Source organism: Sorghum bicolor, chromosome 3 (genome assembly GCF_000003195.3).
Source record: "Sorghum bicolor cultivar BTx623 chromosome 3, Sorghum_bicolor_NCBIv3, whole genome shotgun sequence".
Classification (NCBI taxonomy): Eukaryota; Viridiplantae; Streptophyta; class Magnoliopsida; order Poales; family Poaceae; genus Sorghum; species Sorghum bicolor.
The window spans coordinates 49,709,264-49,722,279 of record NC_012872.2 but is presented as its reverse complement, the minus strand read 5'-3'; the positions used below and the strand labels follow the sequence as shown (position 1 = coordinate 49,722,279).

General features: G+C 44.2%; 2 protein-coding genes across 3 annotated transcripts; one reads left to right on the top strand and one right to left on the bottom strand.

Moving 5' to 3' along the window:
* On the top strand, positions 4,787–7,643 carry LOC110434162 (protein NRT1/ PTR FAMILY 6.2). The gene is made up of 3 exons (XM_021457947.1): positions 4,787–5,326; positions 5,496–5,843; positions 5,940–7,643. The coding sequence occupies exons 1-3, from the start codon at positions 5,324–5,326 to the stop codon at positions 7,350–7,352; spliced, it is 1,764 nt and encodes a 587-aa protein (XP_021313622.1). The 5' UTR covers positions 4,787–5,323; the 3' UTR covers positions 7,353–7,643.
* LOC8075469 lies at positions 7,686–12,771 on the bottom strand. 2 transcript variants are annotated; one of them, XM_021457944.1, is made up of 8 exons: positions 12,243–12,771; positions 11,012–11,437; positions 10,343–10,786; positions 9,535–10,089; positions 9,285–9,446; positions 9,036–9,155; positions 8,839–8,914; positions 7,686–8,763 (listed from the first exon to the last, which is right to left on the bottom strand). In XM_021457944.1, exons 1-8 carry the CDS (start codon positions 12,744–12,746, stop codon positions 7,967–7,969), a joined length of 3,084 nt encoding a protein of 1,027 aa, XP_021313619.1. In that variant the 5' UTR covers positions 12,747–12,771; the 3' UTR covers positions 7,686–7,966. The 2 variants fall into 2 exon arrangements, with proteins under 2 accessions (XP_021313619.1, XP_021313620.1); XM_021457945.1 differs by having other exon boundaries at positions 7,686–8,760.

Sequence of the window (13,016 nt, the reverse complement as noted above, 5' to 3'; positions counted from 1 at the left end):
AAATTTGTAAAATTTTTCAGATTCCTCGTTATATTAAATCTTGCGGCAAATGCATGAAGCATTAAATATAAATATAAATAATAACTAATTGTACAATTTGTCTGTAATTTATGAGACGAATATTTTGAGCCTAGTTAGTCTATGATTGAACAATATTTGTCAAATACAAACGAAAGTACTACAGTGTCCATTTTGTAAAAAATTTTGGAACTATAGTTTGGTTTTAGAGATTATAGCGTTGATTATTTTGGGGTTCATAGTCTAGTATTTTGGTTGGAGATCAGCATACTTAGGTCAAAAGTGGAATTTTAGGAGGCCGAAACAAGGTGACTGTGAGTTGAACTCGTAGTCAACTCTTAAATAGAACCAAGCAACCTAAATCAAGACAGGTTAGTGTGGTATGTTTCTTTTGGCATGATACACATTTTTTCCCACCTGTTCTAAAAAGTAGAACCTTTAATTTTCTTCTAAGTTAAACTTCTCTATTTTTTAATTTATAAGAAAATGTAACATCTCCCATATCAAATATTTCATGGTGCACATTCTAATGGATCTAATTGACATATATTACGAAGAAATATTTATGGTGGATTTTATAAAACTAATTTAATATTGTAGATATCAGTGCACTTTTCCTATAAACTTAACTAGTCAAAATTCGATACATTTGACTCAGTATAAAACAAAAAAGATGTACAACTATGTACATTCAGTAGTATAAAAACACCACCTAAATTTGAGTGGTTGAGAGTTTGACTTAGGGTTAGAGAGAGAGAGAGAGAGGAAGAAATGCTCTAGCTTGTTGAGCTTTTTTCCATCCAAAGATTTGATTTGCTAGAATTGGCTTGTATCCCAGCATTCTCTTTATAATATAGTGCGTGATCGCCACGCAACTGTATCGAAGGTGTTGGCTTCTAGTCCCCTAAACATCTCTTTTCGTAGGGCTCTGGTGGACAATAAACTTTTACAATGGCTAAATTTAGTAGCACAGATTTCTAATGCTCAATTGGTGGGTGGTTCAGATTTTTTTAGATGGAAATTAACCAAATCTGGGTTATTTTCTGTCCGTTCGCTGTATCTCCATCTCATTGATACACAACCACCTTTTCGTCATAGGACTCTCTGGAAAATAAAAATTCCCCTCAAGATTAAAATCTTTCTTTGGTTCCTACAAAAGGGTGTTGTCCTAACCAAAGACAACCTCGCTAAGAAGAATTGGAAAGAGAGCCAGAAATGTATTTGTTGTAATATGAATGAGACTATCCAACACTTATTCATAGATTGCCCCTTTACCAAAATAATTTGGAGAATTATCTCCTTTGCTACAAATTTAACTCAACCAAGATCTATCAGCCATATGTTTGGCACTTGGCTTCATAATCAGCATAAGAGGCTTAGAGGTGTGATCTTGGTTGGGGTGGCTGCCATGTGTTGGGCCATCTGGCGATGCCGGAATAATGTTATATTTAACAAACTCAAAACTAACTCCATTATGCAGGTTATTTTCAGGGGAGCGTATTGGCTCCGCTTTTGGGCCCCACTGCAGCATGATGAGCAAGCCAAGGACATCCTCACATCGATAAGCAAGAGATTGGAGACAATTGCTTTGGAGATTTCTAATAAAGGATGGAAACATGTTTACTGTTTGGTTTAATTTCCTGGTCAATGTTTAAGACCATGGCTTGCTCTTTCTTTTTCTTTTATCCCAAACGTTGTAATAATTGGCTGTGTACATCCTCGGATATAGAGGCCGGATATTTATATATCCCTTATCTAAAAATAAAAAAAATCTAGTGATATCAAAGATTCAATTTCACACCCAATCTCTACCTCCCTAAAATCTGGAGCTTTTATTATATTTGGGAATTTCCAAGGTTCTGCCTCCAAAAACTTTCTTTTCTTGCTTGGTCGATTTCATGACCTTTTAATTGTTCTTAGGGTGCTCTTGATTGATTTTTGGGTGTTATGAGCACTAAGAAAAAGGGAGCCCTTATTTTATAGAAATATAGTTAATTACACTCCCGAGACCCGAGCATGAGCAATGTCCGTACAGTATGCATATCCATGGATCAACAAGCTAAGGTAAGCTGTATAAACAGAGAACAAAATTTGCAATCATGAACAAGAGGTGTCGACAGTTCACAGTTTTATAGTATTCCTCTCAAATGTTCTATTCTCCCCCTTGCTTTTAGAAACCTTATATGTTCTTACCTCTCCTGGCCATTCAGCTAATTTAGGTCGAAGTGCAATAGCCGACCATGCATAACCCTTTTAGAAATTGGAAGGCAAGCACATCGTGATCAATGGAGCTATTCGTGGGTCTCTCTGCACCTGCAGACCATTCATTCGGAACTACCACCCAGTGTCCTCATGATCACCAAAAATCATATAAAATATATACGAGAGTGGTGCCTGAAGGTCACATGTTTGTTGACATTTAACTTGAAGGTCACAAAATATGCAAGCAACAATGATTATTTATTTGCATCGACTACATTTCGTGAGTAAGCTAGTGCCGCTACTATTAAATCAAGCTATGGTGTTATTGACATATTTACTTACAGATAATGCAATGGAAAGACATTAGCCGTAGCAATTTTTCCGCACACATATTCTTATTGCTTCATACTAGATTCAATCTTTCTAAATTTTGATCATTGAACAAAATATTTCATTTATTCAGATTAGTCATATCTATGAAAGTACTTATTAAAATTTCCTTCTAACTATATACAGCGGGTGTTTTTTTTTTCTGGAAAAGTATGTATTTCAACAGCTGCTTATTTGGTCAGCAGCAATCAAAGCAGAATCTGCCAACTGTGCATGCCTAACATTTGGAATCTATAAATGGAGGCTAATTTTGATACTATACATGTGTAGGATTTAGAGTCTAGATTGGAAGGTTTACAATTGACAAGTTGTCAGCATCGATCAGTAGGGTAGGAGGTAGATACCCTACTTTTTCTGAATTTTGGACAAAAAGATGCAGCTCCATCGACCTTTTCCGCGTGAGGATCGGAACAGCCTGCCCATTCATGTACTGTCCATATTTGCAGGAGGTTTACACAGTAAAAAGACAGCAAAATAATGGAAGGTCAGATCAGGTCCTGCAGGTGTGAGGAGGAAAACAGGACTGTGCAAAAAGTGGGCGGTGCATTGATCCAACATGAGGAGGAGATGCAATGGGAGGCTGCTTTTTCTGTAGTCTACAGCCAAAAAACAAATGTGGAGGAATGGTAGGCAGAGGAAGACGATCGATCAAGCATTTGGTCCAGGAGCATCACATGTGTGACATGTGTCATGAACTGATGAATCCAACACAACTAAAACAAGTCACCTTTGGAACAATGGAAAAACTTGGGAGTTTTGGAGGATTCTAATCAGCTGAAAGCGTTGTTCACTCGTTTGTTCATGGTCGATACTCTATTCCGATTTGGATCTCATCTTTGCACGGCTTTCCCAACACCTATCATCGCGCGGCCAATGACAACCTTACTCCATGGTAAAGGATTGGTGGATGGAGATAGCCAGTCAATAAGGCTTTCAGCTAAAGTCCTTTTGCTCTCTTTACTCACATGGGAAATCTAGCAGAAGCGTAATAACACGCGAATTTTCAGAAACAACACATATCAAATCCCTCACTGCGAGTCAAAATCAAGGAGGAGGCTTGCACCTGGTGTGCTGAAGGTTCGAAGCACCTTTCTGAGATTTTGCGAGTCATATAGGTCTAAGATGTTTGATACCGTTTCATCTCCTCCTTGTAGTATGATGTGTTAATTTTATTTTCCCTTGGCCTTGTTACTTCCCCTATTTTTTAAAAATAAACAGTAGGTCCTGCTAGTTTACATTAAAAAAAATTCTACAGGGGAAAAAATTCTATATGCTCCTCTAGAACAAAATAAACCATATGGGAAACTCCTTTTGATTCCTTTGAGATGCATTATGGATCTATAGGAATTTTGGGCTTTATGGAAATTTTCCTTTGTGCCTCTCTAGTTGAGTTTTCCTCCAACATTTTCAGTTAATGTAGGACTACAAGTTCTGTACAACTCCAATCCGACGTTAATTTGTTTTAAGAATCTTGCATATTCTAGGTGAACTTATCGACAGTGGCAGTGTATTCTCATGAATAATGCGTGATGTGTGCTTTTTGAGAATATATATATAGTCAATGGTAGCTTTTGGTGTTCTCAAACTTTCAAAGAATATAAATAAGCTTCTTGTGTTTGCAAGATTTCAAAACTTTTTGACAAATAAGCTTACGACTATTTGCTAATATATCATCACATAGACAGAACTGTATTGTTTTGGGGGGGATGGAAGTATACAATCAGGTAAGCATACTTCATCAAAACCTTGGTTTTAAGAAATGGCGAATGTGTATTCTTGTTTGGTTGAACTGTCCCTATTTTTGTGCCTCTCTATAGCTTTTCTATCTTTTTTTGATCAATTATAGCTTTTCTAGCTCATTGGTGTAAATGAATATCACTTTATATGACCTACAAAATAGTGCATATGAAAAAAACTTGCATGTTGATAAATTAAAAGGTGGACAGATCAGCAAGATCAGCTGCGTGATCGTTTCCTTTTTCCTCCCTCCTCTACTCCTGACACACATGCATATTTTTGCAATAGCTATTATAGCTTTATCTCCCGTAAGTGTAAAGCTTATCTCCCGTTCATCCACTGAAAGCTACAGTAGCAATCTGCATTATTGTGACCACTAGTCGGCATGACGGGTCCCACGTAGGCATGAAGTGGCAGATGCCGTTTGAAGCTCCCAGAACATTCCCTTGGTTGAAGGAGGGCAGACAACACCCCTCCTGATGAAGCTGAACTCCCCCCCTGGTGTCAGCTCCATGATCAGCTCACTTTTCTTAGTTTCCACGTCTCAGGAGCAGCTAGCACGAGTGCTGCTCATCTTCTGACCTTCATCCAATCACCAACACCAGCCAGCATGGTCAGACTTTCTTGAGCGTTATCAATGAAATAACATTATTGTACTCGAGGCTGCCCCACAATTTGGGAGGCGAAAGATCCAGGGCATACAGTCCGCTGGTGCAGGTCTCTTTCGCCCGGCCGATCTCCTCCTCTCCATGATCAGCTGATCGGTCGGTCGACGGTCGTATGCGTGTCTCCTGATCTCCGTGCCTATAAAAGGAGGCACCAATTTGCAAGTCGTCCAACAAGCTTATCAGCATTCGATCGCTCCAGCTAGCTGCAGAGCCTTGTGTTGTGTTCTCTTCTGCTCGATCGCTCGGCAGTCAGCAGCACAACACTCTTGCTACTATATAATTCGTCCAGGAATAATCAGTTCAAACCAATGGTTCGTAAGGCTAATTTTCTAATAAGCTTAGCTGTGCATATATATTTGCATTCTAGAGTATAATTTTGCAGCTCAGCAAAGTGATGATACACATTTGGTAGTAGTGACAGTTATTAAGGACATAGAGCATATGCATGAAATGCTAAACTGCTGATTGCTGACACACCAGGTGCAGGAGAGGGCAGCATGGGGCGCCAGCGACGGCGGCGGCAACCTGGTGCAGGATGCCGTCGACTACAGGGGCTGCCCGGCGGACAAGTCCAGCACGGGCGGCTGGGTGGCGGCGGCGCTCGCCCTCGGGATCGAGCTGTGCGAGCGCCTCTCCACCATGGGCATCGCCGTCAACCTGGTCACCTACCTCACGGGCACCATGCACCTGCCCAGCGCCGCTGCTGCCAACGTGGTCACCGACTTCATGGGCACCTCCTTCCTCCTCTGCTTCCTTGGTGGATTCCTTGCCGACTCCTTCCTCGGACGATACCTCACCATCGCCATCTTCGCCCTCGTCCAAGCCATCGTAAGTATACGACTATGTATTCATGCAAATAAACTCGATTATTGCTGCTATGGCGTGCCATGGTAGATGATCCATGCACGTGTGCACACATGACAGGGCACGGGGCTGCTGGCAGTGTCCACGGAGGTGAGGCAGCTACGGCCGCCGCCGTGCGGATCCGGCGCGGCTGGGTCGTGCGAGCAGGCCACTGGGCTCCAGATGGGCGTCCTGTACGTGTGTCTCTACCTCATCGCGCTCGGCACCGGTGGGCTCAAGTCCAGCGTCTCGGGCTTCGGCACCGACCAGTTCGACGAGCGCGACGCACGCGAGCGCGCCGCCATGGGCCTCTTCTTCAACCGCTTCTTGTTCTTCATCAGCGTCGGCACGCTCCTCGCCGTCACCGTCTTCGTCTACGTCCAGGACCACGTCGGCCGGAGCTGGGCCTATGGCATCTGCGCCGGCGCCATGCTCGTCGCCATCGCCGTCTTCCTGTCAGGCACCAGGCGGTACCGCTACAAGCGCAGCTCCGGGAGCCCCATCGTGCACATCCTCCAGGTCCTCGTCGCTGCCGCCCGGAAGCGGAACGTCGTCAAGCAGCCGCTCACCGCCTCCGCGCTCTACGAGGACCGCCCCGAGCACGCGCGCATCCCCCACACCGCCCAGTTCCCGTGCCTGGACAGGGCGGCGGTGATGGCCGGCGACGACGACAACGAGGTGGGCCGCGACGGGCGGCCGACGCCCAACCCGTGGAAGCTGTGCAACGTGTCCCGCGTCGAGGAGGTTAAGATGGTGGCGCGGCTGATGCCGGTGTGGGCGACGACCATCCTGTTCTGGACCATCTACGCGCAGATGATCACCTTCTCCGTGGAGCAGGCGACGACCATGGACCGGCGCATGGGCGGCTTCGAGATCCCAGCCGCCTCGCTCACCGTCTTCTTCGTCGGCGCTATCATGCTCACCCTCGCCTTCTACGACCGCGTCTTCGTTCCGCTCTGCCGCAGCTTCATGACCGGCCGGCAGGGGTTCACAAACTTGGAGAAGATCGGCATCGGCCTGGTCCTCTCCATCGTCGGCATGGCCGCCGCGGCAATCTGCGAGAAGAAACGCCTCGCCGTCGCTGCCACGAGTCGCGGCGCAGGGCATGGGTCGCTGCCCATCAGCGTGTTCATGCTGACGCCGCAGTTCCTGCTGGTGGGCGCCGGCGAGGCGTTCATCTACACGGGGCAGCTGGACTTCTTCATCACGCGGTCGCCCAAGAGCATGAAGACGATGAGCACGGGCCTCTTCCTCACCACGCTCTCGCTCGGCTTCTTCCTCAGCAGCGCGCTCGTCTCGCTCGTCAAGAGCTGCACGCGGTGGCTCGGCGACACCATCAACCACAGCCGCCTCGACTACTTCTACTGGCTGCTGGCCGTGCTCGGCGTTGTCAACCTCGTCGCATACCTCGTCTGCGCCATGTGGGCAACAGCACCGGCCAGCAGGCAGGCGGAGCAGCCGCAGTCCGCCATGGCCGCCGACGAGAAATGCTAGCAATTAAGTTTCACTACCGATCGATCGACCTCTGTTGCACTTGCACCCATCACTTGATACGCCTACCAATTTAGAGGATTTTATAGTTTTGAGTGGTGCAGTTTCCATGTGATTTTCCTACATGTTAAAACCATGTTCACCTATGCCTATTGAAAAAAATAAGAAAACCATTTAAATTTAAGAGGTAGACATAGCTGGCCGGCCGCAGTGTGGTGTTTAGGTCGCTAGTCTAAGTTTCTTGTTTCTTGGCTAGTCACTCATGTAAAAGCATGCCCTAATGGGCTTGTAGGAGCCTTCTTCGACTCCTGTCAACTTATTATATCATGTTCAAGAAAATAACAGGTCTTCTAATTGCTGAAAATATCACGTAGGATGTTCAACTTAACAAATTGCAACATTGCCTATGAGCTACAACTCAAGAGAGCAACAAGCATTACAACTCAAAATATACATATCTGAAGATCATTTAGGTGGGGCAGACTGCATGCTCAAAATACACATAACTGAAGATCATTTTCTCTCTCAGATCCGTGAAGAAAGCATACATATATATACATAAACAGATCAAGTGTAGACGAGAAGGGTTACCTCCCATATATAATAGCTCAGCAAGATTACCTTAGCAAAGGTCCATCATCTGATTGCCATGGTGCAGTAGCAATACTACAAAATTCGGCTTCAGCATGCTTGAGTGACTCCTCAACTTGACACAAATCGACTTGGAGCTTTGAAATAGATGACCAATTTTCTGTTTTTTGCATGTCAAGTGAAGCTTTCATCTCCTGGTATTTATTCTCTTCCATTCCCATGACGCACATGTCAAGCACCTTGAGTCGCTGCTCTAATCCACAGTTCATTGCTTCTATCTCACATATCTCCTTCTCTAATCTTACCTTCTTGCTCTTGAGGTTAATCTGGCAAGTCTTTGTACAAAGTAGGTTATGCAGGCGGACCTTCAGGGGGCCAGCTTCAAACCCGTTGTCTTCTTCCATATCTAATAGGATGTTCATCTTCTCTTCAAAAAGTCGTGGTTCATCCTGAATTCGCATGTTCTTGATGCTTACAGCCATGTTTGCAAAATAGACCATAAGTTCTAGGGCTTTTCCTTCACGACGTTCTGGAGGACAATTCCATGCCTCACGGAAGTGTGGATTCTGTGGTAGCTTCTCAAAGACCTCCATTTTGTTTTTAGGCATCAGCAGCAAGGAAGTTGTAGAGAACACTGGAGAAAGATAGCTGCTGTTAGGCACTGTCAGTGGCAGAAATGCTGATATATCCGCCGTCACACTAGGATGAAGCAATGGAGATCGTCCTGCTAATTTCTCAGAAACAGATTCTAGAGATTGACCCCAAGGTTGTTGTGACAATGCATTGCATTCAGGATATGATAAAATTGCAATATCCTTGTCTGCTGGAAACAGTTGGTCCTGTCAGTCAGTGTATCAATGCACTAAAAAAACTACTTTTTTGATTTTGCAAGACTTACAGTTCGTACAGGTTTCCAGGTGAAACCCTTCTGCTGACACAAGAGACATATCCATTCTTTCATTTTTTATCTCCATCTGCCGATAGAATCATCAACAGATGCACAGTGATTGAAAAATTACATGGAATTCAATAAACTAGAAGAAAACCAGGCTATATGGATATGGCAATTAGCTGATTGTGACAAAGAGTACTTACTTTGTTATCGTTACTGGATTCAATACACAAGAGGTCAGCCTTAACACACTTTTGTCCAGATGAAGGTGGTTCTAATTTCCCGATTAAGGACATACCCATTCTTTCATTTTTTATCTCCATCTGCCGATAGAATCATCAACAGATGCAGAGTGATTGAAAAATTACATGGAATTCAGTAAACTAGAAGAAAACCAGGCTATATGGATATGACAATTAGCTGATTGTGAGTTTGTGACAAAGAGTACTTACTTTGTTATGGTTACGGGATTCAATACACAAGAGGTCAGCCTTAACACCCTTTTGTCCAGATGAAGGTGGTTCTAATTTCCCGATTGAGAAGACTGCCACCTCCTCAGGTGAAATGCCTGTTTTTTTGTTTTCAATGGAAGTACCAGCCACCCAACTGTTCACCTGCATCAGTATTGAGATAGATATATCATATATGTATATCTCAAAGAGAGGAAAAAGGAGAAAAGAGAAACACTAGAAGAGCTGCTACCTTTGTAATTTTTTGGCACATTTCATGGTTTTCACATCCAGCAGCAGAATCATCAAGTTTCATCAACGTGTTTTCTAAATGGAGATGGTGTAACAGTTGTGTTTCTTCTGCTTCATTCCTTCCAAGAATAAACTCTTGGACCTGGCAACCAGGCAAAGGAATCTGTTGCCCACCATCCTTGTGGGAATGATCCTGTGATGATTCCAATGGCTCCGTGGACTGTGATAACACATTTCTACATGCATGTTCTTTAGAATGTCTTGATGCATCTAGCAAAAGATAATGCTGACGATTCTGTGCTTGCCACAATCTTGATGCAGAATATGGTGCTTGATTATTGTGTATCAAATGATTGGAATGGAGTTCTTCATCTGGGAGATTCATCCGCCTTTGCTTTTTGATTGGGTTGTAACTAGAATCGTCGCTAATTTCAATAAAATTTCCATGGCTAGCGTCATCACTGATCCCAACATCACCACAGCTGTACTCGCTACCAATTTCAATAACATCATCAAGTGAAGAAACAGAAAGGTCCTTTCTCTTACTATGAAGTGCCTAGATTACATGACCAGATGAAAACAGCAAGGAATCTCAATCAGTAGTGAGGAAGAATCAGGGACCAAAAAAGTGCATGATAACAGTTGCAAGGTATTGAAGCTAAAAAATGGAATGATACAGTATCTGAGAAATGCACCAGCCTTCTGCTAAAATAACTGCCCACACTTTTGAATGCTGGTGAAATGAGTAATACTTTAATTTCAAATTTTGGTGCTAGAAAGATAAAATAATTCAAAACAAGATTGTGTACCTTTGGCAAGGAGTGCCTTTCTTTTCCATCACATGGTGTACAGATTAACTTCTCCACTCCATTGGCTTCCAGTATTTGCTCTTCCCCATTTGCATCCCCCAACCCCAAACCTTCCAGTTCCCTCTCTTGTTTATTCACCGTAGATACATGCATTTCAGAAGATATTTCCATATCCATAACATCCTTTAATGGTAATCTGTCTCTATCTTGCCTGAGATTTAAAAAGTGCCTCAAATGCACCTCTTCGGTTTGCGCATTTTCTTTCATCACCCTTTTGTTAGGGATTGAGCTATACTGATCACTATTTCCACCAGGTGTGGAGAACTCTGATGAATAGTCTGAATCTAATGAATTGTAAGAATCTGATGAATATTCAGAATCTGATGAACTGTAAGAATCTGGTGAATACTGGGAATCTGAATAATTTCTGTTCTTGGCATATTTCTAGTAAACAAAAAGGGGTCATTAGTACACAACACACTACAAGTAACACATCTAAAACAATAGAAACAAAGATATCGTAAACTTTGAACCATGCGAAGGAACACATTGCAAGCAACACATCCAAACAAAGATATCGTGAACTTGCAATCATGCGAAGCAATAGAAACAACATTTAGAAGTAAAATCAAGACAGATCATCATTAGAGGATAAAACTGGTAAAACACCTTGGTAGAACGTAGCCTCCATTCCTGACTGTCCCATTTGGCCTTGGGTCTCAAGGACGCACTTGACACAATCATGTAGTCATCTCCATTTGCATTGTTATGCTCTTTTACCTTTACTCTGTATCTTCTAGGTTCACAGCTGCCAACATCTGCAATGACACCTAGTGACCAGCTGCCATCGTAATATACTTCCACCTCTGCTGAGGGCTTCAATTCATATTCCAACTTCATTTTGTCATAGATGGGTTCTGGCCGAATGAACATTGTGTGGAGGACCTCAGTAGAGATCTCCCCATTTCCATAGCTAACAACATAGTTGGTACTGCCGACCATCTTCTTGATAGTAGCCGGCCTCCAAACTCTGCCCTGTTTATCACACATCACTTCTATGTGGCTTCCTTCTGCATGTTGCGGTATCCCTCGCAGCTGCATTCAAATTAGTGAAAAGAAGCAGTCAATCTGTTTCCAACAAAGTCAGGTTAACTAAAACCATGAGATAATTTATTTGGCAAACTAAAAATGCCATGGAGCTCTTAAAGCTTCCTTGCAAATGCTCTCTTAGCACTTGAATAAGGTGGCTTAGATAACCCTACAGTCTAAACTAAGCTACTGGGCAGTTTGAGTAAACATGATCGCGTAGTTACAATCCATAACTTGCAATGATTTAGTTGTACAGATGTATAAATGAATCCACCTTATTCTCAAATGGATATGGTAGACAAATAAACCTATGGTGACACTAGTCTTTCCATTCCAGGTACTGTTTGGCTTGCATGGTTGAGCGTCCCAACGGGCAGATGGTTCGTGATCAATGCATGCAAAACTCTTCTAAGAGGCTACTGGATACCTTTTTGCATGAGCTGATCAGTATGACATTAAATAAACACAATAAAACAATGGAGCATGCTTAGGTCTAAGAAATGCAAGAACAAACTCTTGTGCATCCAGTACAGAAACAGGTTTTTGCAAAATAGTTATGTGCATTCATTTGCTGAAATAGTATATAAGTTTGTTGCGCAATAAAATTAATCCTGAAAACTGAACAGAGTACATTATGTTTCTTAATAAATATCATTGATTGATGGACACTTAAAATCCTAAGTCCCTGTTTGGATTGTGGGGATTTCAACCAAAATTAAGCAGGAACTGAACTGTTTAATGTGAAGCTAGTGCAGCTGGAGTGCTAAATGAAAAAGAAGCTTCTATGCGACAGAGCAAAGCTCTAGCTCACCACTTCCTTGGCGTCTATCCAGCTTCCGTACACGAACTCCTGCCTGGGCCGCACAAACGAGGCCGAGAGCACCACTACCTCGCGAAACAGAGGGAACGACACGGCGAACTGTGTCTCCTGGTTCCGCCTCCGCTTGGGCCGGATGTCGGAGACGACGCCCGGCCACCATCCGTCGTTGTGGCACGCCTCGACGAGATCGAACAGCTCCAACTCGCGCCCCGCCGCCGCCGGCTGCGGCGGTCTCGGCCGTACATTGGAGCCTGCCACGACCTCCCGCAGCGGGGGGCCGCCGCGGCGGACGACGAGTTTGGAGTAGACTACCTTGTAGCGATCGGAGCCCGGGAGGCGCGCAATGACGGTGGCCTCGAAGCGCGCGCCGCGGAAGCCCGGTCCGGTGAAGAGGACCTCGACCTCATCCCCCACGGCGTAGCGGCGGGTGCGTGGCCAGCTGCCGGAGCCCGTGCCGGCATCCTTCCCCTCCTCCTCCGCAGGTAATCGAACCATGCTTGAAGCTTCGGGTATGGTTCAAGGAAATTTCGAGGGAGACGAGGGGACTGAAGAAGTGAAACCGCGGATGAGGGTTTTGACAGTGCTGAATTTAATTTCGAAATCTGAAATGCGAAAAGGAAGAAGCTCACAAAGCAGGGGCTTCACCTCGACAGTGCTTCGGGCGCGCGTAGGAAAAGCAATGCGGCCTGAGCACGGCGTGGGCGGCAGGCAAATGACCGGCGGCCGTGATTGCGGCGACAAAGGCAGGAAACTCCCCCAAAAGCA

Bases quoted from the DNA above. Each gene is read 5' to 3' on its own strand.
- LOC110434162 (XM_021457947.1), top strand. The intron at 5,844-5,939 runs GTAAGTATACGA...CACACATGACAG, and splicing joins TCGCCCTCGTCCAAGCCATC to GGCACGGGGCTGCTGGCAGT.
- LOC8075469 (XM_021457944.1), bottom strand. From the start codon at position 12,746: ATGGTTCGATTACCTGCGGAGGAGGAGGGGAAGGATGCCGGCACGGGC. The intron at 11,438-12,242 runs GTGAGCTAGAGC...ATTTGAATGCAG, and splicing joins GGATAGACGCCAAGGAAGTG to CTGCGAGGGATACCGCAACA. The intron at 8,915-9,035 runs GTAAGTACTCTT...TTCTATCGGCAG, and splicing joins AATCCAGTAACGATAACAAA to ATGGAGATAAAAAATGAAAG.